Here is a 27,543-nt window from a genome sequence, read left to right as displayed (position 1 = left end):
TTTGAGAATTAGTCTTTTATACTCTTGTACTCCATTACAAGAAAAACCATCTTATAAGTAGTTATACTCTGGAGAAAAAAAAAATTTTATGACATCTTTTTAAAAGACATCAAAATGATTTTGTCTCCCTAGTTCTAGTGTATGCCTAGTATTTACCAATTACCAAATCCTGTCAATTTAAAATAATATTTAGATTTTAGAGTGATGAAATTGAAACTGAAAGTTGAATTGAGTTAATATGAATAAAGTATTTAATACCTAAATGAAATTGTGAGGAGAATGTAGCTTTTCATAATATGTATACCTACTACTTTATTGAATTATTATAATTTTACATCTGTGCTTGGTATTAGGAAGATTGATATAAATTTCAATGAACAACAAGTAATAAGTACTTACAAAAAAAAAATCAAGAATTTTATAGGCAACATTAAGATTGTTTATGTCATAGTTTGATAATATTGATGTATAATATTATTAATTTGTAAATATTGGACTAAATTATGGAGAACACAGAGGCTTCTCTAAATGAATACAAAAATCAGGTTTAAAGTTATTTTATAATATTCCTTTGCTTATAAGATAGCATACATAATGTATTCATGTATAAATGTTTTGATTTCAGTTGCTCATAGTTAAACAGAATTTAGAGACAACAGCTGATTCAAATCAACGTAAATCTTTATTAGAACTGCAATCAGAGTTAGAACAATTAATTGCTTTGACAGAAGAGAGTTTGGATGTTCATAATGATAATAATAAACCTAAAGATGATTTGGATGATGAATATAAATTATTTATGGTAAAGTTAAAATGGTTTGATATAATATCCTTAAATATCCATTGATTTATAGAATATATTATATATTTATTATTTTCCTTTATTATTATAGCAAGAAATGGAGCAAACCGGAGCATATAATGGTGACCCAAATAAGTCAGAAACCAATATTCAAAATGGAGACAGTGATATAGAGGTAGAAAATTCTAATCAAAATATTTCAAAAATATTGCTACAAAAATTAAATTATTCATGCTATATATTACTTACTTAGTATATATAATTCTCACATACAAACACACACATACTCACGCCTTGTTCCCGTCGGTGTTGGCAAAGACAATAGAATGCAATTTGCTTCTATCCTTACAAACCTCACGCGCTTCCTCTATATTCATTACTCTTTTCATACATGCTCTCCGGTTGCGGGTGCTTCGGACCTCTCCTTTTCTCAAAACGTCCCCAATTTGATCGACGAATGTTCTACGAGGTCTCCCGCGACCGACTTGCCCACACACACTTCCCTCATATATTTGATGTGTCATTCTTTCTTCACTCGTTTGCTCCACATGTCCAAACCATTTAAGCATTCCTTTTTCAGTCCTTGTCACAACACCCCCTTTAAACCACAGCTCGCTCGTATTACCGCATTCGGAATTCTATCAGTCAGTCATACCCCACATACTACGCAGTGATCGCATCTCAACTGCGTTAATTCTGCTTTTATGCTTCTTCTGCCAAACCCAACTCTCACTTCCATACATTAACGTGGCGACAAACACTCCATTATGTACATTACATAATTCTATGGTAAATAAAAAAAAATCTCCACTTCAGAGTAAGAAGGCTTAGAAACTATCACATAATCATTCATGTTATTATGTTGAGACATCTTCAAAAATTCATATAATTTGCAGGATGAGTTGGCTTCCTTACTTGGAATGAAGTGTGCTGTTTACCATACACATACATGGGGAGGGCAGCCCACCTTACACAATGCAATGGTTAGCTCGGTAGTGCCTCGTCAGGAAGATGATAAGTTTAGTGATTTACAGGTAATTGTACATCAAGCTAATTGGCTATCTATACATATAAAAATGAATTGCTGTTCGTTAGTCTCTCTAAAACTCAAGAACGGCTGGACCAATTTGGAAAATTTAGGTTTTGAATTATTTGTCAATGTCCAGAGAAGGTTTAAAAGGTGAATAAATATGAAAGTGTTTGGAATTAAATAAAAACAACAGTTTTGTTTTTCTTTGATGTGTCCCCCGTTGTCCGATATTTGTTTTGTATTGACATATTTTCTATGAGATAATTTATTGACGCACGGTTTGACAGTTCTGCTGTAAAACAATTTCATTACAACAACAGGGAGCATATTTTACGAAACAATTCTTGATGTTATGAAATATTATTGGCAAATTCATAAAAGAACTAGTATTTAATACATTTTCTTTACATTACTCTTGATTCCAAATTGCAGTGGGGCCCCCATATTGAAGGATTGGCGAATAGGCTTAGTTCTGCAGCATATGCGGTTAAGAAAATTAGACGGTTAACTGACATAGATACGGCGAGATTAGTATACTTTAGTTATTTTCATAGTATTATGTCCTATGGTATATTGTTATGGGGCAGTGCCGCCGATATTAATACTATCTTTGTGCTGCAGAAGAGGGCTATTCGCGCGATTTATAACCTAGGTCCCAAAGAATCATTAAGAGAAAAATTTAAAGAAATAAACATTTTGACTGTTGCTTCTCAATACATTTTTGATAATGTTTTGTATGTTCATAAGCACATTGAGGAATTTTCTAGAAACTGACATTCATAATGTTAACACGAGAAACAAACATAAACTTGTTATGCCTACTACTCGGTTGGGTCGAGTTAGTAAGTCTTTTGTTGGGCGATGTATATGCTTCTACAATATGATCCCAGAAAATGTACAAAACAAATGTGTTACGAAATTTAAAAGAATTGTTAAAAAACATTTGTGTGGGAAAGGTTATTATAGCATAAACGATTTTCTTAATGACACCAAGGACTGGGATTAAAGCGAACACCCTCAGGCTCTTTAATTATAAATGTTTATTGTACGATATTACATTGTAATCCATATTTTATATATAAAAAAAAAGCCCGCTGAGTTTCTTGCGCCCATTCTTCTCAGGTCTGAGGCAGTCTCTTTTGAATGGGTGGTAGATTTTGACGTTCAATAAGTGATTATAAATCCTATTTTGAATAAAAATATTTGAATTTTGAATTAGCAGTCAGTACATGCTCGGTTTTGTAGACATAGTTGATAGAGCTTTGGTCCACTATTATAGTGCTACTACTCTTATTACAAGGTAATCCAGTTTCCAAGAAAATAACAAAAAAAATCTAACTTCAATATGGGTGGAACACAAATAAAATGCTACAGGTTTGCTAGCATGGCTGGGGGAGGCTAGAAGTTGTCAATTGTAAATGAAATACAGTGAAATGAAACATAAAAACAAGTAAACACCAACTAGGTATCTTGGCAGTCTGTGACAGGGGAAGTCATCAATCTTAACTTACAACCAATGAATGTGGAATGAACTTCTGAGTGCAGTGTTTCTGGGTCGACAGACTAATTTGTTATGTATGTTGCAGCCATTGTAAAATACTCTATTTGATTGAAAAGAGTGGCCGTTGCGTTTCTTGTATGTTCTTTTCACGAGCTCAACTTTTTACGGACAAATGGTAAATTCAGTAATTTAAAAGAAATATTTGTAGTGATGATTCAAAAGCGCTTACTTTAAGCCTCATTGAATAAAGTTTATTTGACTTGTGTGTACCTTTCTTAGAGGCCCGTAATGCTCCTGTGATTCCTCTCGTGTTGCAAGAGAATGTGGGTGGCGGTAACTTAACACCAGGTGACCAGTACACTAGTTTCTCTTCAATTTCCATAAAAAATGTGGATCCTTATAATGTTTATTCAATGGTTAAAATCCTTTTATAAATAATATAATGGTATTTGAATTTATTGCATGTGGTATGTGTTATTATGGTGGCTGGATCAGGGACATCTCTTCAGAACACTCCTGTGAGTAGAAGTGGTATAAGACTTTGATTGACTCTGTTATTATGTTTTAGGTCAGGGTGTTGTTCACTCATCCAACTCATACTGAAATGATACCATGTCCATATTATTTGAACGGAGACTGTAAATTTGATGATGATCAATGTAGGTGAGTCTGTACAATTTCATTTTTATAATAATACATTCCATGCCAGCATTCATTATAAGTTATAATAACACTTTGTGACATAAAATCATGCTAAAAGCAGTTAGACACATTTGATACACCTGCGTCTTTTAGCACATAGGGCTTAGACCAGGGGTGCTCAAGCTTGAACTGCTGGCGATCTACCTCAAAATTTGTAGACTACGATCGGTCGGCTCTGAGAGGCTTCAAGTATGTGTGATGAAGGATTGTCGTCTAGGTAGAGTGTCACGATGACATAGATATTAGTTTTGCGCAAAATATGCATTTTTTTAATCAATGTAATCGTAGGTCAGCTCTTAAATGTCAATGAAAAAACTCATAATTATTATTCAAATTGCGAGTTTATTGGTTCTTACAAAACAAACGCGTTCTGAAGTTCTAAGCTTAACTAAAGAGTGACTTTGGATGTTGAAGCGTGACACTGCATGTCCTGAGCATACGTAATAAGATGGTACGTAATTACCGATTTTAGTTTGTTATACCGGATTTTTTTCTCGAGATCGACTCAAAAAGTACTTGCGATCGACCTGTCGATCCCGATCGTCCGTTTGAGCACCCCTGGCCTAAGCCAGTGTCTAAACACTCACATTGTAATTTAGCACTAAATGTGTAAGCCAAAAATGAACAAGTGGTGGGTTAACTTGATGGTATGTGGATCACCCACTGCATCATCTCAAGCAGCAAAAACTTAAAGATGTAATATCCAGGCAAAAACCAACATATTTAGAATAGAATATTAAGCTCTGGCCTGCTGCTCTTTGAACTAAATCTTTCAACACATCGGACTGATTGCAGATTCTAACTTTAAAAAATCCAGCACCTAAAGACCTTCTTTTTTTTTTTAAATCAGCCCCTAAAGCCTGCTTGTTTTAGTTTGGATTTGATTTCGCCCGTTCTTCTCAGATCTGAGGCATACTTTTTTGAATGGGTGGTAGTTTTTGACATTCAATAAGGTATTTCATATACAATTTTAATACAAATATTTCAATACGAATTCGAGAGAGTGTACAAAGGCTAACAAATACTGCAAGACATATTTCGCTGAACCTTTTTAGAACTTGCCATTTAGAATTGCCTTGCAACTTGCCATTTTTACTAAACATTTTATACAAATGATTTAAGTTTTCGAGGCATCCTCAGGACGTGTCGGTTCGCCAAAATAAACGTTCTCGTGCCAGATTTTGGCGAAGTAGAGGCGAAACACGTGTCGTTTTAAAACATAAAAACAAATATTGGCGGAATTAACACTAAAGAAAACTTAAATCATTAGTATAATTGTGGATTTCCGCAAAGTCCGCCTAATTCAATAAATTTTCTTAAACATTTTACACTATCATTTGTAAACGAGAAATAAACGTCGTTTCTGTTAATATTTTAAATATAGCTATGATTTATTGAGACTACCGCCTAAATATACGAGAATAACACACAGAACAGGTAGGAAAGCAATCCAAGTCGATCAAATAAGCGAACACAACCACTGACCCATTGAATATCTATTAAAATGTCAAACTATGTGGTTTTTGTTGTAATGGCTCTATGAAACTAAAACTTAATTATTTTTTCTACAGATATTCACATGGTTCCATAGTTCAATTATCTAATTTAAAGGAAGCTATTGAGCCCAACTTTGAAGGTCTGAAAGTGGGTAGTCGGATATTATTAAAACTTAAAGCGCCAGATGAGGAGGTAATTCATTAGGTACCATATTTTGTAGTTAGTACAGATATTGTTACGTATTTCGTCTGTGCTGTTGTTATTTTTATTATTTATTTAGTAATTTAAAATTATAACTCATTATTATGTACTAGCTGATACCCGCGATTTCGTCCGCGTAGATAAAGGGCTTTTAAAAATAATTTTCAAGGAGCTTTCTTCCACGTACTACAAAGCTGTGGAATGAGGTTCCTTGTGCGGTGTTTCCGGGACGACACGACATGGGTACCTTCAAAAAAAGCGCGTATACCGTCCTTAAAGGCCGGCAACGCTCTTGTGGTTCCTCTGGTGTTGCAAGAATATGTGGGCGGCGGTGATCACTTAACACCAGGTGTCCGTACGCACGTTTGTCCTCCTATTCCATAAAAAAATAAAAAATGATAAGCAAGTTTGGAATGGAAGATTATCTCATGTCGTATTCCATTTTCGGTTCCCGTTTTCGCTCCCGTTCCCAACATATTATATGAATCTTATTTCGAGGAAGATTACTATGGCAATTTAAACCTACTATTTGTTTCATCAACGTGATTTTCAGTTTTTCTCAAATCCCGATTTTTCCGGGATAAAATGTAGCCTATGCCCTTTCCCAAGCTCCAGGCTATGGCTATACCAAATTTCATCAAAATTGGTTCAGTAGCTCCGACGTAAAAGCGTAAGAAACTTACATTCACATTTATAATATGAGCAGGGATTTAAATACACCCTCATACTTATCACTTTTTCTATGAAAAAGGAGAACAAATGGGTGTTCGGTTCACCTGGTGTTAAGTGATCACTGCCACCCATACTCTCTTGCAACACCAGAGGAATCACAGGAGCGTTGCCGGCCTTTCACTTAATCCACTTTAATGCTTTAAGAAGAGTAATTTCATTAATAAATTAAAACTGGCTACAATATTGCAAAAACGCTTTTGGAAACGCTATTGGTCATTGAAGGAGATCATGAAAAGTAAGGAGATTCCAGCACTAGAAAAAGGCAAGATTTTAAACACCTGCATAACACCATGTATGTCCTATGGATGCCAAACCTGGGCCCTTAAAAGCAAAAATATGAGAAAACTCGAAGTATGCCAAAACACCATGCAGAGGAGCCTATTGGACATAAAATTAAAGGACAGAGAAAGACTAACGGACATAAGAGAAAAAACAAAGGTGATCCCCATAACAAAAACTGTGAAAAAACTTAAGTAGAAATGGACGGGTCATATGATCAGAGGCCCAAACAAGTGGTCACAGAAACTCACCCATTGGTACCCGAGAGATGCTAAAAGAAAGAGAGGCAGACAGATACTAAGGTGGGAAGATGACATAAAGAAGGTTGCTGGACCAGTTTGGTGTAGAAAAGCGCGGGAGAGAGAGCACTGGAAGGTCCTAGAGGAGGCCTATGTCAGTGGACAAGCTAGATATATTGTTAAAAAATAGAGGAAATAAAAAAATAAACATGTTAACTAGATAACTAATACACAACTACATGACTAATATCTAGAAGTAAAGGCTATCTTTATCTACTATATTTCAGGTAAAAAGTACAGCCAAAATGTCGACAGAGAAATACCACTTGTGGCATAGAGCGATTGTGAAGACGATAGATATGGAGAAGAGATGTTGTGTGGCTAAATTGGAGCAGGGTGTCAAATGTGGGGAGAAGAGGAAATCTATTAGTGACCAACAGTTTGTCCACTTTGAGGAGATATTCCCGCTGAGCAGTGAGTATGTTATATACTATATTACATAATATTATCACATACCCTCATTTAGCAAAATGCATTGAATGCTTCAGCTCTTGCACATATTGACATTCCAAAAATATCGATAGATAAACATAATTATTGTTATTTTTATCAAGGAATATGTATGAATTATAACTTTAAGTTAATTACAAGTTCACATGTTTTATAGACTATTATTAAATCAAACCTAATTATTAGGTTTTTTTATGACAAAAAGTGACAGGATGAACAGGACATCCAGCTGATGGTAATTGATACGCCCTGCCCATTAAAATGCAGTGCTGCTCAGGATTCTTGAAAAACCCAAAAATTGTTAGTGGCACTACAAGTGCGCTCGTCTCTTTGAGACATAAGATGTTAAGTCTCATTTGCCCAGTAATTTCACTAGCTACGGCGCCCTTCAGACCGAAGCACAATAATGTTTACACATTACTGTTTCTCTACTACTATCTCCGTTATATTTTTTAAGATGATAATGATGAGAGCAGTGATTCAGAGGACAGTTTGAGTGACACTGAATATCCTTCAAGTAAAATGTCTCATAGTGAGAGTTATCAAGCAGCACTCGTGGAGAAAAGCCTGCAGCACCCGGCGCCGGCCATGGGAGGCTGGGAACAACACACAAGAGTGAGTATGTATTAACATTTTACTATTCATTTTATGATATTAGGTATGTAGAAGTCACCATGGAATTGTATTTTATTCACAATTTTATACATTGTTTGTGTGGAATCCTAAATATATAAATAACCAAATCAAATCAAAATATTTTATTGCAAGTCACATTTTACAGTAGGATGGTTGGTACATTAATGGGTAGACAATATGTACGCCCTGCAAGGGCACAGCAACGTTATACATAAAATAAATAAGTCTTATACATTTTATACATTCTTATACTATATTGAAACTAATTCTCACACTTGTAATTAAAAAATTCGGGTAAATCGTAGAAGCATTTTGAAACTAAAAAATTGTTAAGATGTCTTTTAAGAGAGAAGGCTTCTCTTTATTTTTAATTTCGTTTGGGATGTGATTATAAATTTTTATTGCCATGTGGTGAGGGCTCGGCGACACTAATGACATACTTGTTTGGGGAATTTTTAATTTGTTTCAATTTCTATTATTTCGCTTGTTATTTGGTAGTGTTGAGTATAAGTCCGAATGTTGTACCAATGCACGGTAGGCAAGTCTCATTCAAATGTCGTTTGAATGCAATGAAAAAAGATTGCCCTTATGATTTTTAATGGTTAATTCAAACAAAAGCTCACGAAAATTGTACAGGATGTAAATTAGGTTTATGGGAAATTATTTGAATTTCGATAAATTCAAGGTCATGCACTATTTACTTGCATCCTGTCAAAATCTCCAGTCCTATAACTCTGTTCTGTAGAACCCAAGACTTCCCAACTCACCTACAATTATTTGTGAATTTGTAACACTTTAGTACCTCGAATTGTTGGCGGCATTTCAAATGCTGTATATGAAAAAAAGTGTGTGTGTCAGCTCCGACGCACGACTGGAGTTTACTCCTCATGAACGATTGTCTTTGAACAGGTACTAAACAAAATCAAGTCCAATGGAGTCGGTTACACACAGAAATACAGCAGAAGCTAATAAAAGCGTATTAAATAAAAAAAAAAAACATTTACAGATATTAATAGATAAAAGAAAAATAACTTTATAGTTAATAGTGATTTTTCTTATGGTCAGGTACCTAATTATTAAAATCTGTAATCAGCGCCATCTATCGAAAACCGTTATGTTGTGTAATAACACAACACTTATTATTTATTATATTATTGCAAAATAAAATAATTTTAACGCTAGGTGGCCGACAGGAAAACACGATGCTAATTGTTGCCTTATTTGTAAGCAAACAAAGTATGTTTTTATTTAAAATGAGAAAAACGTTACCATCCCATTTTATGAGTAGGTTTTACCGTCCATATTTTTCTCATACCGGGCGCCTTATATGAAAATCGATTCTTAGGGAGTAAACTCCAAAAATTTTAACAAATGGCCCGTTACATGACATCATTAATAGTCCGCCGCCGATCGAGTTTTTAAATTAATTTAGAATTATAGGTATTAGCGAGATTCACAGACTGATGCCAAAGAATAAATCCACACTTCACTGCCTTTGCCTACATTTGTAATTCTAAATGCTCTCAGTGATGTTAGTTTTCTGATAACAGTGAGAAGAGAAGATGAAGGGGAGATAGAGATAAAAAGAAAAAGAAGAGATTTGATTAGTTTACATGACATTTGGCTTCTTTTCCCCCTGTTTCACAAATTATGTCAAGATTGCCACAGTATGTAGGTACATATTACTTACATCAAATGCCATTCATAACAATTTGTTTTTGACTTGCAGGGCATGGGATCGAAGTTAATGATGGCTATGGGCTACGTGCCCGGTACTGGGCTAGGGGCGACCGGTGACGGCCGGTTAGAGCCTGTTGAGGCGAGAATGGTACCCCTCGGCAAATCTCTGGATCACTGCATGGAGATCTCCCAGCGAGCCGCAGGGCAGGACCCGCTCAAGGTATGAAACTTTTGGCGCACTTTATTGATTAAATATCTCGACTTACCTTTCATACCTAAACTGAACGTTTGTTAGGGTTAAATGTCTTTTAAAAATCTTGTCCGCATGACTCGATATAATTATAGCTTTGCTTACAAAAGATTTGATGAGCTTCTTCATCTTCGGCCGCTCATTAACTAGAACTTCAAGCCCTGGTATGTTATTATACAGCTGTGCGGCGTCGACCACGCTGTTTGCGTTTAGACATGTTTAACAGGGCAAGATGGCTTGGATGTATAACACATTATGTTTTGCATAAGCACTAATCGTGGTAATAATTAGCAAAGCTTAATTAAGATTGCCAGAAAATCCATGCAGATGAGAATAATTTCTGGTCCAATCAGGTGATCACAGTTAAACTATTGCAAATTGTTAATTTAAATATTAAAGTTTACACGATGTTGCAGATTGAACAAATGATGAAACGACGACAAAAAAAAGAAGAAGAAAGAAATAAGCGAGCTTATGAAAGAGAGAAAGAGAGGGAGCGTCGGAATGTGTTCAACTTTTTGAATAAAACTATAGGAGACAGTGCTGGTACATGTGAAACGTCGTCGTCGACCTCCATCGACATCAAACAAACGAGCAGCAAGGAGCTCAACATAGAACGGTTCAAAATTGAAGAAGGGTCTAGGAAAATAGAGAATGAAATTAGCAAACTAAAAACTATTTTAGCTAAGTATCCTCAGGGATCTAACGGTCATAGGAGTGTGAGTTTGCAAATATCAGAGAAAAACAGAGAGTTAGGAGTACTTAAGCAGCAAGAGACACAAATCAACAGAGAACAGAAGAATAGAAAGGACAAACAAAAAATGACGGTATTCTAACATAATAACGCGTGTGCTTGTTGTGGTCAATCAAAATATACCACTTGGTGGTGTCCGTTTAGTTTAAGTTATTAATAATGTCAATAAAATTATACCTTGAAGTTATTTATTAAATTGTTACTTATTTACTATAAACTACACAACCCTTAACCCGATTGTCCATTAATTAGATACGAGCGTGAAATAATGAAGGCCAAATGAAGCATAGTTGACACAGTCTTATTGGACTGATAGCCTTGGTGTGATTTCTGAATTATTTTAGTGCGTATACGCATTATAATGCTCAAAGGTGGTTTCGTGTTCCCGTCAGTGTCTAAAGTCTGTACTAGACGGATGTAATCCAGCGTTCCATCAGGGGTCACCTTGGAGTGAGCTTGATTTCCATCCATGGATTGTTTCAGCTACACGAATGTCAGCCGCGCGCCAACGTGTTAGCTATTCAGTCCAGAGTCGTCTTTTGGCGTGAAAAAAATCATATCGTGTTGTAGGTAATGACTATGGTATTGGCTCCAAATTAGTCCAAACTTCAAAAAAAGTGGGCCTTGCTTTAGAAGTTTGATGCTTTATAATTATAGGGTTAATTTGTTTCAATAAATTAACACTTCAGTTTAGGTTTGGGTTGAAATAGACATTTATTTTAAGAATAATGCAGATTTATAAATTCATTATTGTAAAGGAAGAGGCCAAGTAGAGCCTAGCTACTAATCCTAATAATTCAAATTAAATGATAATACATATTATATGGATCATACAAAATGTGTTGTTTTATCTCTTATTCCTTTCATTAGTATTTATTATAGACATGGTCTTAGCGCGACATTTTATTCTCGCAAAACGTGCGCGCTCACTGCCTGTTGCAAAAAAATTGTTCATCGCCCAAAACTTGCATTCTTAAATAGAAAAAACCGCAGCTCTAACAAGATTGTTAGTCGCCCATAACTTGCATTCTTAAATAGGAAAAACCGCAGCACTAACAACAAGATTTTTCACCGCCCAAAAGTTGCATCCTTACATAGCAATAACCGCAGCTCTAACAACAAGATTGTTCACCGCCCAAAAGTTGCATCCTTACATAGCAATAACCGCAGCTCTAACAACAAGATTGTTCATCGCCCAAAAGTTGCATCCTTACATAGCAATAACCGCAGCTCTAACAACAAGATTGTTCACCGCCCAAAAGTTGCATCCTTACATAGCAATAACCGCAGCTCTAACAACAAGATTGTTCACCGCCCAAAAGTTGCATCCTTACATAGCAATAACCGCAGCTCTAACAACAAGATTGTTCACCGCCCAAAAGTTGCATTCTTACATAGCAATAACCGCAGCTCTAACAACAAGATTGTTCACCGCCCAAAAGTTGCATTCTTACATAGCAATAACCGCAGCTCTAACAACAAGATTGTTCACCGCCCAAAAGCTGCATCCTTACATAGCAATAACCGCAGCTCTAACAACAAGATTGTTCACCGCTCAAAAGTTGCATTCTTACATAGCAATAACCGCAGCTCTAACAACAAGATTGTTCATCGCCCAAAACTTGCATTCTTACATAGCAATAACCGCAGCTCTAACAACAAGATTGTTCATCGCCCAAAACTTGCATTCTTACATAGCAATAACCGCAGCTCTAACAACAAGATTGTTCATCTCCCAAAACTTGCATTCTTACATAGCAATAACCGCAGCTCTAACAACAAGATTGTTCATCTCCCAAAACTTGCATTCTTACATAGCAATAACCGCAGCTCTAACAACAAGATTGTTCATCGCCCAAAACTTGCATTCTTACATAGCAATAACCGCAGCTCTAACAACAAGATTGTTCATCGCCCAAAACTTGCATTCTTACATAGCAATAACCGCAGCTCTAACAACAAGATTGTCCATCTCCCAAAACCTGCATTCTTACATATCAATAACCGCAGCTCTAACAACAAGATTGTCCATCTCCCAAAACCTGCATTCTTACATATCAATAACCGCAGCTCTAACAACAAGATTGTCCATCTCCCAAAACCTGCATTCTTACATAGCAATAACCGCAGCTCTAACAACAAGATTGTCCATCTCCCAAAACCTGCATTCTTACATATCAATAACCGCAGCTCTAACAACAAGATTGTCCATCTCCCAAAACCTGCATTCTTACTTATCAATAACCGCAGCTCTAACAACAAGATTGTCCATCTCCCAAAACCTGCATTCTTACATATCAATAACCGCAGCTCTAACAACAAGATTGTCCATCTCCCAAAACCTGCATTCTTACATATCAATAACCGCAGCTCTAACAACAAGATTGTCCATCTCCCAAAACCTGCATTCTTACATATCAATAACCGCAGCTCTAACAACAAGATTGTCCATCTCCCAAAACCTGCATTCTTACATATCAATAACCGCAGCTCTAACAACAAGATTGTCCATCTCCCAAAACCTGCATTCTTACATATCAATAACCGCAGCTCTAACAACAAGATTGTCCATCTCCCAAAACCTGCATTCTTACATATCAATAACCGCAGCTCTAACAACAAGATTGTCCATCTCCCAAAACCTGCATTCTTACATATCAATAACCGCAGCTCTAACAACAAGATTGTCCATCTCCCAAAACCTGCATTCTTACATATCAATAACCGCAGCTCTAACAACAAGATTGTCCATCTCCCAAAACCTGCATTCTTACATATCAATAACCGCAGCTCTAACAACAAGATTGTCCATCTCCCAAAACCTGCATTCTTACATATCAATAACCGCAGCTCTAACAAGATTGTCTATCGCCCAAAACTTGCATTCTTACATAGCAATAACCGCAGCTCTAACAACAAGATTGTTCATCGCCCAAAACTTGCATTCTTACATAGCAATAACCGCAGCTCTAACAACAAGATTGTCCATCTCCCAAAACCTGCATTCTTACATATCAATAACCGCAGCTCTAACAACAAGATTGTCCATCTCCCAAAACCTGCATTCTTACATATCAATAACCGCAGCTCTAACAACAAGATTGTCCATCTCCCAAAACCTGCATTCTTACATATCAATAACCGCAGCTCTAACAACAAGATTGTCCATCTCCCAAAACCTGCATTCTTACATATCAATAACCGCAGCTCTAACAACAAGATTGTCCATCTCCCAAAACCTGCATTCTTACTTATCAATAACCGCAGCTCTAACAACAAGATTGTCCATCTCCCAAAACCTGCATTCTTACATATCAATAACCGCAGCTCTAACAACAAGATTGTCCATCTCCCAAAACCTGCATTCTTACATATCAATAACCGCAGCTCTAACAACAAGATTGTTCATCTCCCAAAACCTGCATTCTTACATATCAATAACCGCAGCTCTAACAACAAGATTGTCCATCTCCCAAAACCTGCATTCTTACATATCAATAACCGCAGCTCTAACAACAAGATTGTCCATCTCCCAAAACCTGCATTCTTACATATCAATAACCGCAGCTCTAACAACAAGATTGTCCATCTCCCAAAACCTGCATTCTTACATATCAATAACCGCAGCTCTAACAACAAGATTGTCCATCTCCCAAAACCTGCATTCTTACATATCAATAACCGCAGCTCTAACAAGATTGTCTATCGCCCAAAACTTGCATTCTTACATAGCAATAACCGCAGCTCTAACAACAAGATTGTTCATCGCCCAAAACTTGCATTCTTACATAGCAATAACCGCAGCTCTAACAACAAGATTGTCCATCTCCCAAAACCTGCATTCTTACATATCAATAACCGCAGCTCTAACAACAAGATTGTCCATCTCCCAAAACCTGCATTCTTACATATCAATAACCGCAGCTCTAACAACAAGATTGTCCATCTCCCAAAACCTGCATTCTTACATATCAATAACCGCAGCTCTAACAACAAGATTGTCCATCTCCCAAAACCTGCATTCTTACATATCAATAACCGCAGCTCTAACAACAAGATTGTCCATCTCCCAAAACCTGCATTCTTACTTATCAATAACCGCAGCTCTAACAACAAGATTGTCCATCTCCCAAAACCTGCATTCTTACATATCAATAACCGCAGCTCTAACAACAAGATTGTCCATCTCCCAAAACCTGCATTCTTACATATCAATAACCGCAGCTCTAACAACAAGATTGTCCATCTCCCAAAACCTGCATTCTTACATATCAATAACCGCAGCTCTAACAACAAGATTGTCCATCTCCCAAAACCTGCATTCTTACATATCAATAACCGCAGCTCTAACAAGATTGTCTATCGCCCAATACTTGCATTCTTAAATATCAAAAACCGCAACTCTAACAAGATTGTTTATCGTCCAAAAATTGCATTCTTACATAGCGAAAACGCGCCCTGTAACAAGATTGCATATTGCCAAAAACTTGCATTCTTACATCGCAATAACCGTAGCTGTAACAACAACAAGAAGTCCAAAACTCGCATTTATTTCAACAAGAATCATAGAATTTTGTCGCGACTAACTCTTTTACACCCATGCAAGTATTTAATCATTAGAAACGAGATACCTGTGAAAATGTTGAGTAAAATAAAAACACAAAGTAATTCAAATTTCTATATTTACATGTGATGTTTAGTTTAAAATAAGCGTACATGGCATATAAATACAATTTATTAAATGAAATTTATGTATAAATTAGAACTTTGTACTATCAAACAATATTACAAATACTTAAGTATAAATGGATACTGTGACTAGCAAATAATATTTGCCGGCATTCACCTAAGTTTTGTGACAGTGGGTCAAGGTGTATTAAGATAACTTACCTATTATATATTATATCTAATTAATAAGTATACCTATTTAAGGTAATTACAAAGGCTTCAAATCTTGATGAATTATTTTGCAAGCATTATATATTAATTTAAGTTACCTAATAATTCCGTTACATCTATACCAAGAATGAGTATAAAATAACAACAATTTTTTTTGCATAATGTTTTCCAAATTATTCTAAACATACATACTTAAATTTGCATAATGAGCAAACCGCATTTGTACTCTTAGAAAATTTAACATACTTATAAAGATCTATTTCGAGGGGATTGGTTATTTACGTTCATTGCAGTAACAAGCTAGACAAACTACATTTTGACAGCAATAACCTATCATTGTGTCATCATTGATCACTCTGTCAATGACATGCCGCTATTATTATGCCGGGATTAGCACACTGACCTGTATAAATATCACTGGTGAGGCTGTTCCATATATTTGACAGCAATTATGGCTGCGAAGGAACGTACAATACTCTGATTTTTGCAATTAGATTTAATTTCTTTCTTTTTTCGTGTTTATTATACTTCAAAAATCAACGTAATCAAGTACAAAATATTTTTTTTTGTAAATAGTTTCCCACCATCTATCGATGTTTGCATTATTGTCATCACTAGTTTTAGTACCGCAGACTCTCGCTACATGGCCAACAGCGCCAAAATGGCGAATATCAAACAGGCAGAAAAGCAATTTGGGAGCCGCCTGTCCATTGGTATATAGTAGAGGTCAGTGGATTAACGTAACAACTGTCAAATAGCATGTCGTCGAGTAGCTCTGGTATGAGTTATGATTACAGTCCTAGAGTTTTCTAAGAGAGATACGTCTCTGTTATATCTTAAAATCAGGGCTGCCAACCGTACGTTTAAAATGAGCATTATACTCTATATTTTCATGTAGGTGTACTTTATTAATCATAACACTTATAGAGTACGCTGCGATAATCCCTTTTTATAAAATCACATATTTTTTTTGGCATATGCAAGCCATGCACATTTACATAATACATACAATATACTTTTAATATACCATACTAGGTGGTGCCCAAAGCCATAGAACTCAGCCGTTTCTGAAAGCATTGGCGTCACAAAATAACATCAAATCAATCACGCCTGGATATATTAAAATATCAATGTGATAAGTAGTTGGAACGTGTTATAAAATTTAAATAAATGTTTGTTTTTTTTATTAATATGTACTCTTTATTAATTAACCTCTCTGTAATCGGATCTGCTACACCTTTTACAAAAAATTGGCAACCCTACTTACAGTATCTGTAAGATCAGACTCTCCACATAGTTTTCGATTGCAAACTGAACGATTACGGTCGTAACTTTAACCGTTAAGTGTGCGATCGCAATTCCACAATTATTCCTTGTCAATGTTACCAACTAATGGCAGATAATAAATTTAATATAACTTATACGCGATTAAACAAATCCATCACCCTGCATTCAATCTCTCGCTCACATTCACAATACTAGAGTCCATTTATATTACATATAGAGAGAGTTGACGTAGAGAGAGACTCGGTTCTACTTATAACATGCTAATATATAAATGAAATATCAAGTAAATATAAAATTAAATAATTACTTACAATGATATGAGACTCACGCGTTATGTACTAGACATACCTCACAATACTTAAACAGATGGAGATGGCACGAATCCCTAATGAATGACAACCACACAAACAGATTACTGCTGTTCGTGAAACAATTACATTGTAAATCTATATTGGCAGGATCTTTACAGAGTAATGACGCCAACTGTTAAATAAAAATTCTTATAATACATAATATTATACAAGCATTTATTATCAAAATATTAAATTTTTGTCTGTCGTTAACTATAATCGCAATGCTCTCGATACACCGTGGCCTGGTTAAACATGGATAGCCGTTTGGTAGTGTTTATTTTACAAAGGTGAGATACCATCTCCGCTCGGTTATATACTGTTAAGCAAATTTAAAACTATATTGTGTTCTACAGCCTATGGAATTGAGTCTATATTATCGATAGTATCATATTGTAACTACCTACATATTACATTATATGTGAATTAATTTCGCGTTATATTTCTTTAATATATAAGTCCTTTTTGCATTACCTAATTCATTTAAAGTTGGCTACACTTTCAAAAACTTCAACATACTGTCCAAGACACATTTTACACACAAGAAAATTATCAAGATGACATAATTTTTTTTCTAGTAATAAAATCAAATATATTGAAGGGGTATGGGTCCGGAATATTATAATTGTGATGAGATTCATAAGCTTTAGCAAATGTGATGATGAAGTGGTTGTTAGAACCTAATTTAAAGACCATACCATATGTCGAGTTGAGAAATCTGAATTTGTATTTTCTCCACTGGATAAGTATCTCAGCATATTTATGTCGACGGTAAAATAAGCCAGGTGTATTGACAGGCTTTTAAAAATGTAACTAATTCATTAGATATAAATAAAATTAATACATTATTATTAAGTGCCCATAAAATATTGTGATGTTTAAATGTTTGTGAGTTCGTAAACAACAGAGAATACAGGTGGAAGTATCACGCAGTTATCGCGCCCCATAGACTCGATAGATGTCGCTCATACTTTCTGTATCATGACGATTCGATCCTTACAAAAAATATAAGCGCGCCTGTGCTTCTTCACTACACATTATAAAACAAGTCAATATAATACAAGTCCTCCGCCACGTCTGTCTGTTCGCGATAGACTCAAAAACTACTGCACCGATTTTCATGCTGTTATCCACCGATGGATAGCTTGGTTCTTGAGGGAGATTTAGTTTTCGAATACATTTTTGTGTACATTAACGATATTTGCGGGAGATGTCGGAAAAAAATAAGCCGTCTGAGAGCTTTTAACCAAAACGCTGTCCAAACCCTTTGAGATATAAGAAAACAATGTATGGTGGAATAGTGTATCTTATATAGGCCTACAGAAAAGTCTGTGATGGCATATGTCTATCTCTTAAGGATAAAATACTATATCCATTTTAATACTTAAAAAATTGGCAATTATGTAAAATCTGTTTACACAAAAACGATATTAATCCTTATCATTTTATTACTACCTATTATAATTCAGAAATGTTCTTGTTTCATTTTTAAATGAGTTAAATCTTTGATTATACATTTATATTGGCATTAGACTACATTATTCCCGAATACTTAGATCATTTTTTTTCTATTAACAGAACAGCGTCTGTCGGGTCAGCTAGTTAATAATATCACATAAATGAATTTTATTGCCATTACAATTTTACTAACTACTTCCACTTGTATTTTCTGTTCCGTGATTTTATCATGTACAGTAACAAAAATGTGACGACTGTTCCTGTTTGTACTTTGAATGTGACAAAAATCGGTGCTGATGGAGGAGCCATAAACAGCATTCATCAACAACTGGTTAAGGTACCGTTCATCTTGCGAATGCTCTTAAAAGAAGTTTATTTTATTTGTGCTTCTTCTCAGACCTAAGGCATTTCTTTTGCGAATTTGGAGTAGATACTGACTCTCAATCAGTGTTCGTTAATTCAAATTTTAATAAAAAATATTTGAATTTGACTTTATAGCGAATGAAAAGAATGCTTTGAAAATTATTTTGCTCAAATAAAATAAAATATTTTTTTTTACTATTGCCGCGCGGTTTTAGTTCAAGGCGGAAACTTTTTATTTCCAAGTAATAAAACTTTAAGAAAAAACATTTTCTAAAAACGAAAGTGTAAAAACATAATAAGATTTTTAGACGCATTGTATTTTCCATAGGTACTTTCATAATTATGATTAAACTATATCAATACGCTATGCTAAAATGAACTGCATTAAAAAATAGTCTCAATATGTATCGCAACTGTGGCATTAATGACAAACTATTGAATGGCTATTTTGGTTCTACTTGTTATATACTCGTAGTCAATAGGAAAAAGCTTAATTTTACAATTAAGTAGATACTCAGTGTTAATTAACTATCAAAAGTGCAGTATTTTACTGAATGTTCATCTTCTTTCTTTCTCCTCAGCGGAATTGGCGATTATCGTGGCTACTTCGGCCTTGGGCGCAGCAAAATTAAATAGAGATTCAGAGCTCATGCCAAGCCCCAGTCTCTCAGTGCCCGTTTTCTATCCATGTGATGGCTTGCGGCGGCTGGTACAATGGCCAAAGTACACAGTAAGTGTATATTTACAAAGTAGGATGACACAATGGTCACTTGTATGATCTTCTACGCCAGAGCTGTTTTAATATTAATTACATTCGCTGTCGTGAATACTTGATACCTAGTATAAATTTAGAGTCCGCGTGTGATAGTTGTCAATAGCGTGCTACACGGAGGGGCGGAGCCTGTCGAGTACGCAGGCCATAGCGTCGTGCACGTTGTCGAACACGGGCACGGCCGCCCGACGAGCGAGGTCGGTGAGGTAGTGTCGCCCGCGATTGTAGTCACTTACTGCCGCCTCGCTGTACTGTAACGATATATCAAATTAAAAATATTTATTTCAATAAATTTACTCATATTATTAAACAAATTTTATCTCATGTTCTCTAAGGATATACAGACAGATATTAACAGATAACAGTAAATAAATAGAATCGTTATCTTATATTTATTACAAATATTGACAGAATAAATAAAATTACAGACGGAGCCTACTTGATTTATAAAGTTTATTAAATCTACGAAGACTCGCGCCAATATTGCCCGAGCCACAGAGTTAAGTCAACCACGGCTGTGTTGTTAAAAGAAAGAATGAAAAAACATTAATTTCAACACACACACACACAAATAACAAAATGTAGCAACTTAAAATTATACAAATATAAAAACGTGTGGTATTTAAAAAAGGAGTCACTCAGTTTCAACATAAGTGTGTTGCAACGCTGATCTTCTGTGAACCTTGCGTTACACAAGAACCTCAAGGGCGACACCTCGCCTGAATTAAATTATTACTAAACTTACTAAACTTAAAAACAAGAATAAACATATATAGAGTCATTATAATTAATAATCTATATATATAAATATATATATAAATAAATTGCTGTTCGTTAGTCTCGCTAAAACTCGAGAACGGCTGGACCGATTTGGTCAATTTAGGTCTTGAATTATTTGTGGAAATCCAGGGAAGGTTTAAAAGGTGAATAAATAGAAAAATGCTGCTAAATTAAATAAAAACAACAAATTTGTTTTTCCTTTGATGTGTCCATACATAATTTCTATGAGAGAATTTACTGACGCACGGTTTGACAGTTCTGCTGTGAAACAATTTCATTACGACAGCAGGGTGCATATTTTACAAAGTAATTTTTGATGTTATGATATTATATTATTGACAAAATCATATAAAAACATAATTTTATTTAATATATACAGAACAACGTCTGTCGGGTCAGCTAGTACCTAATAATGACAAATAATAAAACAAAACAAAAAGCTCCTAGTCTCTTTGAATGTAACTGGAGGCGTCACCGTGGTTTGAACTATTTATACCTTCTTTTGTATTCATTTTGTACTCACGTCGTGTACGCAGGCGGCAGGCGGCCTCATGGGTTGTACTATGAGCAGCGTGGAAGAGGCCCGGAGTCCCATGTAGTGAGCGGCCAGCACCATGGTGGAGAAGTTGGGCGCCTCGCTGCTCAGAGAGAACACTAGCAGCCGCGATCCCAGTAGCAGGTCCTCATCATACGTGCCTGAAGCGATGGAACACTTGAGATTAATACTTAACTCAAAAGTATTGACACTATTTTACATTAAATTTGTATTACATGAAAATAGTATGGTATAGGGGCTCCCGTTTCCGCAATTAAACCACTAGTATGGGTCCATTTTGCGTGCAGTATTGGCCAGTTACTCCAACCAGCCCAGCTCCTTCCAGAAGTTCAAAACATTCCCGGGGTGTTTGCAGACTTCCTGGAGCGACCTCGTATTGGTTAAGGTTTTTACTTGTTGGTTGGCCACCCCCGCACATTCCAGGATTATGCGAGTGACCGTTTCGTCCTCGGCTAGACAGCCTCTGCACTTAGGACTGTCCTTTACGCCGATTGTGAAAAGGTGCTTGTGTAGTGATGTGTGACCCGTTGTGGTGCCCACCATTATACGGAAGTTATTAGATTCAAATATAAAGCAATCTGGTCACTTCAGAGTTTCATACCATAAGGATGTGGGGTTATGTACAGCAATATAATGTTACTAAAGTCACGTCAAATTTCGCCAGTTATAAAATTTGACAAATACTAGCTTAAGGGAATCTCAATCTTATGACTCACGTAATTAGGTCGAATATGACATTACTTGCTTATGTAATATACTTGTTTACTTGTAAATTATCATGTCGATTAAATGGTATTTTGATAGTTAGCGTCGCTTTCCCCATCCGCTCACTTTTATTTTTACCACCAATTTGTTCAACAAATCACTGCCGCGAAGGTACTCGCCAGTATCCTATTTATCTGGCGAAAACTTTAGCTATATACTATAATACAAGCATGTAGCCTCACCCTTGAACGGCTGCGGAGTGACATCCTCGGAGACGGTGTAAAAGTCCGAGGCACTGAGCCGGTCGGCGGCCCGCTGTCCCTCCGCGGCCCTCTCCCTCAGTATGACGTCATCAGCCGGGGCGGGGCTCCCCGGCGAGGCAGGGCGGGGCTTCTTGTCCCGGCGGGGGGACTCCGGGTGGTCGGGGGCGCAGCGCCGCGCCGGCGCAGAGAACATGCGCGTGTAGTCGTTGGCACGAGGGATCACGTACGTCAAACCCTCCCGCCTTAATATGTCTTCCGGCTTTGGATCGTTCGACTGTGGAACAAACAAACTGTTATTGGCTTAGTTTAAAACTGAGAATAGTCCTCATAACATTATTCTTCCATTCCTCACTGAGTGCTACTTGTTACAGACAGCGTGTATAAACAGGTACACTTTAAAACTTCGTAATGTTTATTAGATACCATTGCGAGGCTACTTTGCACAGGTTGCCGGCTAGATTATGGGTACCAAAACGGCGCCTATTTCTGCCGTGAAGCAGTAATGTGTAAGCATTACTGTGTTTCGATTTGAAGGGCGCCGTAGCTAGTTAAATTACTGGGCAAATGAGGTTTAACATCTTATGTCTCAAGGTGTCGAGCGCAATTCTGGCGCCGCTCAGAATATTTGGGTTTTTCAAGAATCCTGAGCGGCACTGCATTGAAATGAGCATGGCGTATCACTTACCATCAGCTGAACGTCCTGCTCGTCTCGTTCCTTATTTTCGTAAAAAAAACCTTTCTTATAAGGTTTGTGGCTTATTTAAAAGTCTTTGTTCATTTCATCAGTAGGTAACCCTATTATGAACTCACAACAGTAATTAATATAACTTACATCAGTTGATATTAGTAATTATTCACTAAACAATATTTGTATTTAATAAGAGTCACTAGATAATTAAACAAGTTATCTATTTCTTAGAACACAATAGATACGCACATCATATTCGATTAGGGTGACAAAGATTGACCCGATGACATCTTTACTGTTAGTCAACCAGTAAACATTAGATAATAAACTAGTCGTTCCCGCCCAGCTTTGCTGGGCTAGTTTTAAAAGGAAATACATTAAATATTATCTTATTACGAATCAATATAAAAATATAAGTAGCCATAAACTATCTAGGCTACATTTCGTATCTAATAGTGGTAGTTTCATGTCGATACGATCAGTGGTTAAGCGTGATTGAGCCTCACACAAAGACCATTTTCATTATATATATAGATAGATCAATATATCTTTTAAATTATATACTAATAGATATAAATAATATACCTGATAAACTAATATTGGTTTTTTTACAATAATTACTGTGGTCGTGAAAGGAGACAATTGCTCCCAATGTTGAGTTGTAAAGGCGCGGACAGACTGATGAAATGTAACATGAAATGTATCATTCTAATTTCATTGCATGTTCGCTGCAAGCGTGACCGCATAGCGCACTCATTATTCGCTGTAAAAGCTTTTAGGCAATCAGCACAGAGAAGGCTTGTACTTTGTCTTAGTCGGTAGGGAGTGTTTACACCCGAGCCCGACATATAGGCCCCGTTTCGGGGTCTTCAATACGTAAATGTATTTTCCTCCTTTCGAAACAAACAAAAAGCCCGCTCATATCGCACATTCAGTACGAAGCTCCCGCGTACGACTATTCCGCCATTCAGTCGCGAACGTGGGTGGGGTTGTGTTAGTTCGAAAAATCGACAAATCATAGGTTGCTTCGCACTCAAAAGACCTCCAAACTATGAGAAATTGTTACAAAGTGTGTTAGGTTTCGCGACACATTGCAACTATGTGTACGGCGAATTATTTCATTACGTGATACATTTCATGTTCCGTTTCACCACAAGGTTGTGTCGTACCGGGAAGGCGCCCGCCAGGTACACGTCGTGAGTGGGCGCCCCCAACATGGCAGGCAGCCGGTCCAGACGACGCTCCGTGCCCGGCGTGAACACGCTCTCGCCGCTGCTCTCGCCAGACGCGGCGTCCTGCGTCTCACCCGCGCCCGCTCTGTGTCCGCCGTTCTGGTACACACAACCTCAATCATAACTATATACCAGTGGGTGGTTACTATACACAGGATGCCGGCTAGATCTTGATTTCTGCCATGAAGCAGTTATGTGTAAACATTACTGTGTTTTGGTCTGAAGGGCGCCGTAGCTAGTGAAATTGCTGGGCAAATGATACTTGACATCTTATGTCTCAAGGTGACCGAGCGCAGTTGTACTGCCTCAGAATTTTTCAGGTTTTTCAAGAAACCTGAAGAACAGCACTAAATTTTAATGGGCAGGGCGTATCAATTACCATCAGCTGATCGTCCTGCTCGTCTCGTCCCTTATTTTCATAAAAAAAAACTCCACCTATGTGTAATATGTCTGAATTGCACGCAAATGTGGAAGAAAATTGAATACAATACTTTTTATAGGACTAATTTTTTCATTTTATATTAAGATATATCCTGATGTTTCGTATTGTATGTACATAGCTATAAGTTTCTTTTTTTATGGAAAAGGAGGACAAACGAGCGCACGGGTCACAACCGCCACCAACATTCTCTTGCAACACCAGAAGAATCACAGGAGCGTTACCGGCCTTTAAGGAATGTGTCCGCGTTTTATGGTACCCGTGTCGCATCATCCCGGAAACACCGCACAAAAAAGTTCATTCCACACCTTTGTAATACGTGGCAGAAAGCTTCTTGAAAACCGCACTGTGGAGGACCGCCACACATCGAGATGGTGGGGATGAAATTGTTACTTGTTGCGTTTCGTGCGAAGTTGGAATTCTGCGGCAGGAATCAATGATAAATGCGGTAGAAATAGTTCACAGGAGGCTTCAAATTCAGTAACAAATACACAAATTTACCTTTTCATAGTGTTAGTTAACTGTTTAACTTATTATAACTCGAATCTATCTGATATAGCCCTGCTTGCTAATTGGGTGTACACGTTCATTCAACACACACTAGAGTTATATTTATAGTGGGATTACAACATCGATTTAATAGTTACATTAATCTAGTTTATTATGTTCACTAGTCTGGCAATAGATATATATTCTCACCTTTATTTTTGTTCTAATTCAAATTTACAATGCCTCCATTACGTTTTAAACTTCGATAATTTCCCGTCATTTCACATATATTTTGGGGTTATTTAATGGATGGGGTGTTAAAGAATTGCAACGATCGACATGCACAAAGTGGGGTACAGAGCCGCCAATCATTTTCAATTCACTTCGAAAGCTAGGTAGCAATGGTTCATATATCGTAAAATCGTTTAAAAGAGCAAGTCTGCGAACCTAACAATAGAATAAAACGATGGTAAAGTGCGCGTTTTAAAAGAAACGATAACCAACGTCGCCAATAGCAAACAGACGCTCTATTTTTAATACTAGAAATTCGGTTTGTAATAATAAGCATTCAATTGTTTACTAACCCTTCATTAGAGATAAGAAATAATTGATTTCACCCCTATCATTGTAGCTATTCGCCCGATCAGCAATCTTACTTGCGTACAGTTCACTCACAGCAGCGACCGAGCGCTCTCATTCATTATATCAGCTCATATATAGACTTAATTTAGCAGTAATTTAATAAAGTCATAGTTAAAATTAGCAGTTATTCTCTATCTAGTAGCGATTTAATACAGTCAATTAAGTAATACGTAAACCGTACACCTACTATTGATAAAAATATCAACCGATCCTTTGTCGAAGGCCATAAAAGTTTTAGGCAGCTTGACTTCAATAAATTAATACAATAAGTACTATTAAGATATTATTACATACATTATGGCCGAACTAGTCACATAAATTAAATCACACACCTTGGGTATAAACAGCGACAGCTTCTGCCCGTATGCCCGCAACCTCGGGTTCCGCGTCCGCACATTTGCGTCGCGTCGCTCGCTCAGCGGGGACACGCGCTCATTGGCGCGCTCGGGAACAGTGCTCGACTCGTGACCGCTATTTTTTTGATATTCTGTATAATATTATACAATTTGTGAATGGGAAGTTCTCAATATATTCTCGATAATGTAATGTATGTTCATAGGCACATAAGTGAATTTCCTAGAAACTGTCGTAACCATAATGTTAACACCAGGAACAAACATAAGCTTATAAAGCTTACTACTCGGCTAAGTCGAGTTAGTAAGTCTTTTGTGGGGCGATGTATATGCTTTTACAACAAGATCCCAAAAAAATTTCAAAACAAATGTATTACGTTATTCAAAAGAATTGTTAATAAACGTTTGTGTGCTAAAGGTTACTATAAGGGAATGGATCGACCGCGCTCAGGCTATTAAATAATAAGTTTAATTGTACAATTTTATTTTATAAACTTATTTTTAGATGAAAAAAAAGCCCGCTGAGTTTGTTGCGCCCGTTCTTCTCAGGCCTGAGGCATTCATTTTGGAATGGGTGGTAGTTTTTTTTAACTTTTAATAAGTGATTTCACATCCTATTTTGAATAAAAATTTTTGAATTTGAATATATTTTACTGTTCACCACCCGACAGCCAATTCGGGAAACCTGAGCTTTAATGAAAATAACTAGACTAAGAAACTCCTTGCCATTCTTAAATATATGTTAGAAAAATAACATTACTGAATTCAAGAAAAATTATTATTTGAATTCATTCAATTCAAAAAGTAATAAAAACTGTACGTGCCATTTATTATACTAAGAAAGTATACAAGGACTCCCTAGTAACATACTAGGACCTGGTTCTGTGCAGGCCACTTAAAATTGTATAGTATTCAAAATACTATAACTTAAAAGAAGGGCCCGAGAGTTTCTTAACACTTCTTCTCCCCATGTTGAAGCCTCTTTACGAACTGATGTAGCTTCACGACATTTACCGAGTGTTGTTGCAATATGTTATGTTATTGTCACTCCCTATGCTAAATAAATATATTTCTTTTCTATTCTCATTAATATTTACTGATACATCATTTTACATTTTTTATTTAAAAACTATCTATAAAAAATTATTCAGCTAAAATGCTCAAATATTTCAACTTAATTAAGTGAAAAAAAAAAATGTAATTAAATCAAAAAAAAATGTATCAAATCACATACTGTGTAAATAATTACACAACACTAACATACTCTCTGGCAGAGTGGTGTATTTTTCCGAAGCAGTGCTACTTTGTGATTGACATGAAAAAGGAATTGAATAATTCAATAAAATTGTGGAGTAAAAAAAAAAACATTAAGCAAACTTTATTTTTAAAAGAGCTTCCGGGATTTGCTTGATTTGAAATAGTAACACTAGGTACACTCCAAAGAGTGACGCAAA

General features: G+C 36.3%; 3 protein-coding genes across 9 annotated transcripts in view; 1 reads left to right on the top strand and 2 right to left on the bottom strand.

The window, feature by feature from the left end:
- LOC126965679 (rab-like protein 6) overlaps positions 1–27,543 on the bottom strand; it is a 339,766-nt gene that overhangs the window by 155,152 nt on the left and 157,071 nt on the right. The gene's annotated exons all lie outside the window — the stretch shown is intronic.
- Positions 106–11,009, top strand: LOC126965692 (zinc finger CCCH-type with G patch domain-containing protein). Of its 2 annotated transcripts, XM_050809427.1 has the most exons (10): positions 114–545; positions 626–802; positions 894–977; positions 1,699–1,836; positions 3,902–3,996; positions 5,607–5,724; positions 7,271–7,457; positions 7,951–8,108; positions 9,859–10,029; positions 10,476–11,009. In XM_050809427.1, the coding sequence occupies exons 1-10, from the start codon at positions 504–506 to the stop codon at positions 10,893–10,895; spliced, it is 1,590 nt and encodes a 529-aa protein (XP_050665384.1). In that variant the 5' UTR covers positions 114–503; the 3' UTR covers positions 10,896–11,009. The 2 variants fall into 2 exon arrangements, with proteins under 2 accessions (XP_050665385.1, XP_050665384.1); XM_050809428.1 differs by lacking the exon at positions 10,476–11,009 and having other exon boundaries at positions 106–545; positions 7,951–8,112; positions 9,859–10,003.
- Positions 15,479–27,543, bottom strand: part of LOC126965665 (uncharacterized) — a 105,466-nt gene continuing 93,401 nt past the window's right edge. For all 6 annotated transcript variants that reach the window (XM_050809378.1, XM_050809374.1, XM_050809376.1 and 3 more), the window contains 5 exons: positions 26,069–26,223; positions 24,104–24,265; positions 22,226–22,520; positions 21,246–21,418; positions 15,479–20,193 (listed from right to left, as the gene is read on the bottom strand). In XM_050809378.1, coding sequence (XP_050665335.1) covers positions 20,053–20,193; positions 21,246–21,418; positions 22,226–22,520; positions 24,104–24,265; positions 26,069–26,223 — 926 coding nt within the window. In that variant the 3' untranslated portion in view covers positions 15,479–20,052. The remainder of the gene's footprint in view (positions 20,194–21,245; positions 21,419–22,225; positions 22,521–24,103; positions 24,266–26,068; positions 26,224–27,543) is intronic.

The sequence above is a fragment of the Leptidea sinapis genome, chromosome 8, assembly GCF_905404315.1.
Source record: "Leptidea sinapis chromosome 8, ilLepSina1.1, whole genome shotgun sequence".
Lineage (NCBI taxonomy): Eukaryota > Metazoa > Arthropoda > Insecta > Lepidoptera > Pieridae > Leptidea > Leptidea sinapis.
The sequence above is the reverse complement of the archived record's forward strand: the minus strand, read 5'-3'. Positions and strand labels throughout refer to the sequence as shown.

Coding starts and splice junctions, on each gene's coding strand:
- LOC126965692 (XM_050809427.1), top strand. CDS start 504: ATGGAGAACACAGAGGCTTCTCTAAATGAATACAAAAATCAG. Junction 978..1,698: donor ATGGAGACAGTGATATAGAG/GTAGAAAATTCT, acceptor TATAATTTGCAG/GATGAGTTGGCTTCCTTACT. Junction 3,997..5,606: donor TTTGATGATGATCAATGTAG/GTGAGTCTGTAC, acceptor TTTTTTCTACAG/ATATTCACATGGTTCCATAG.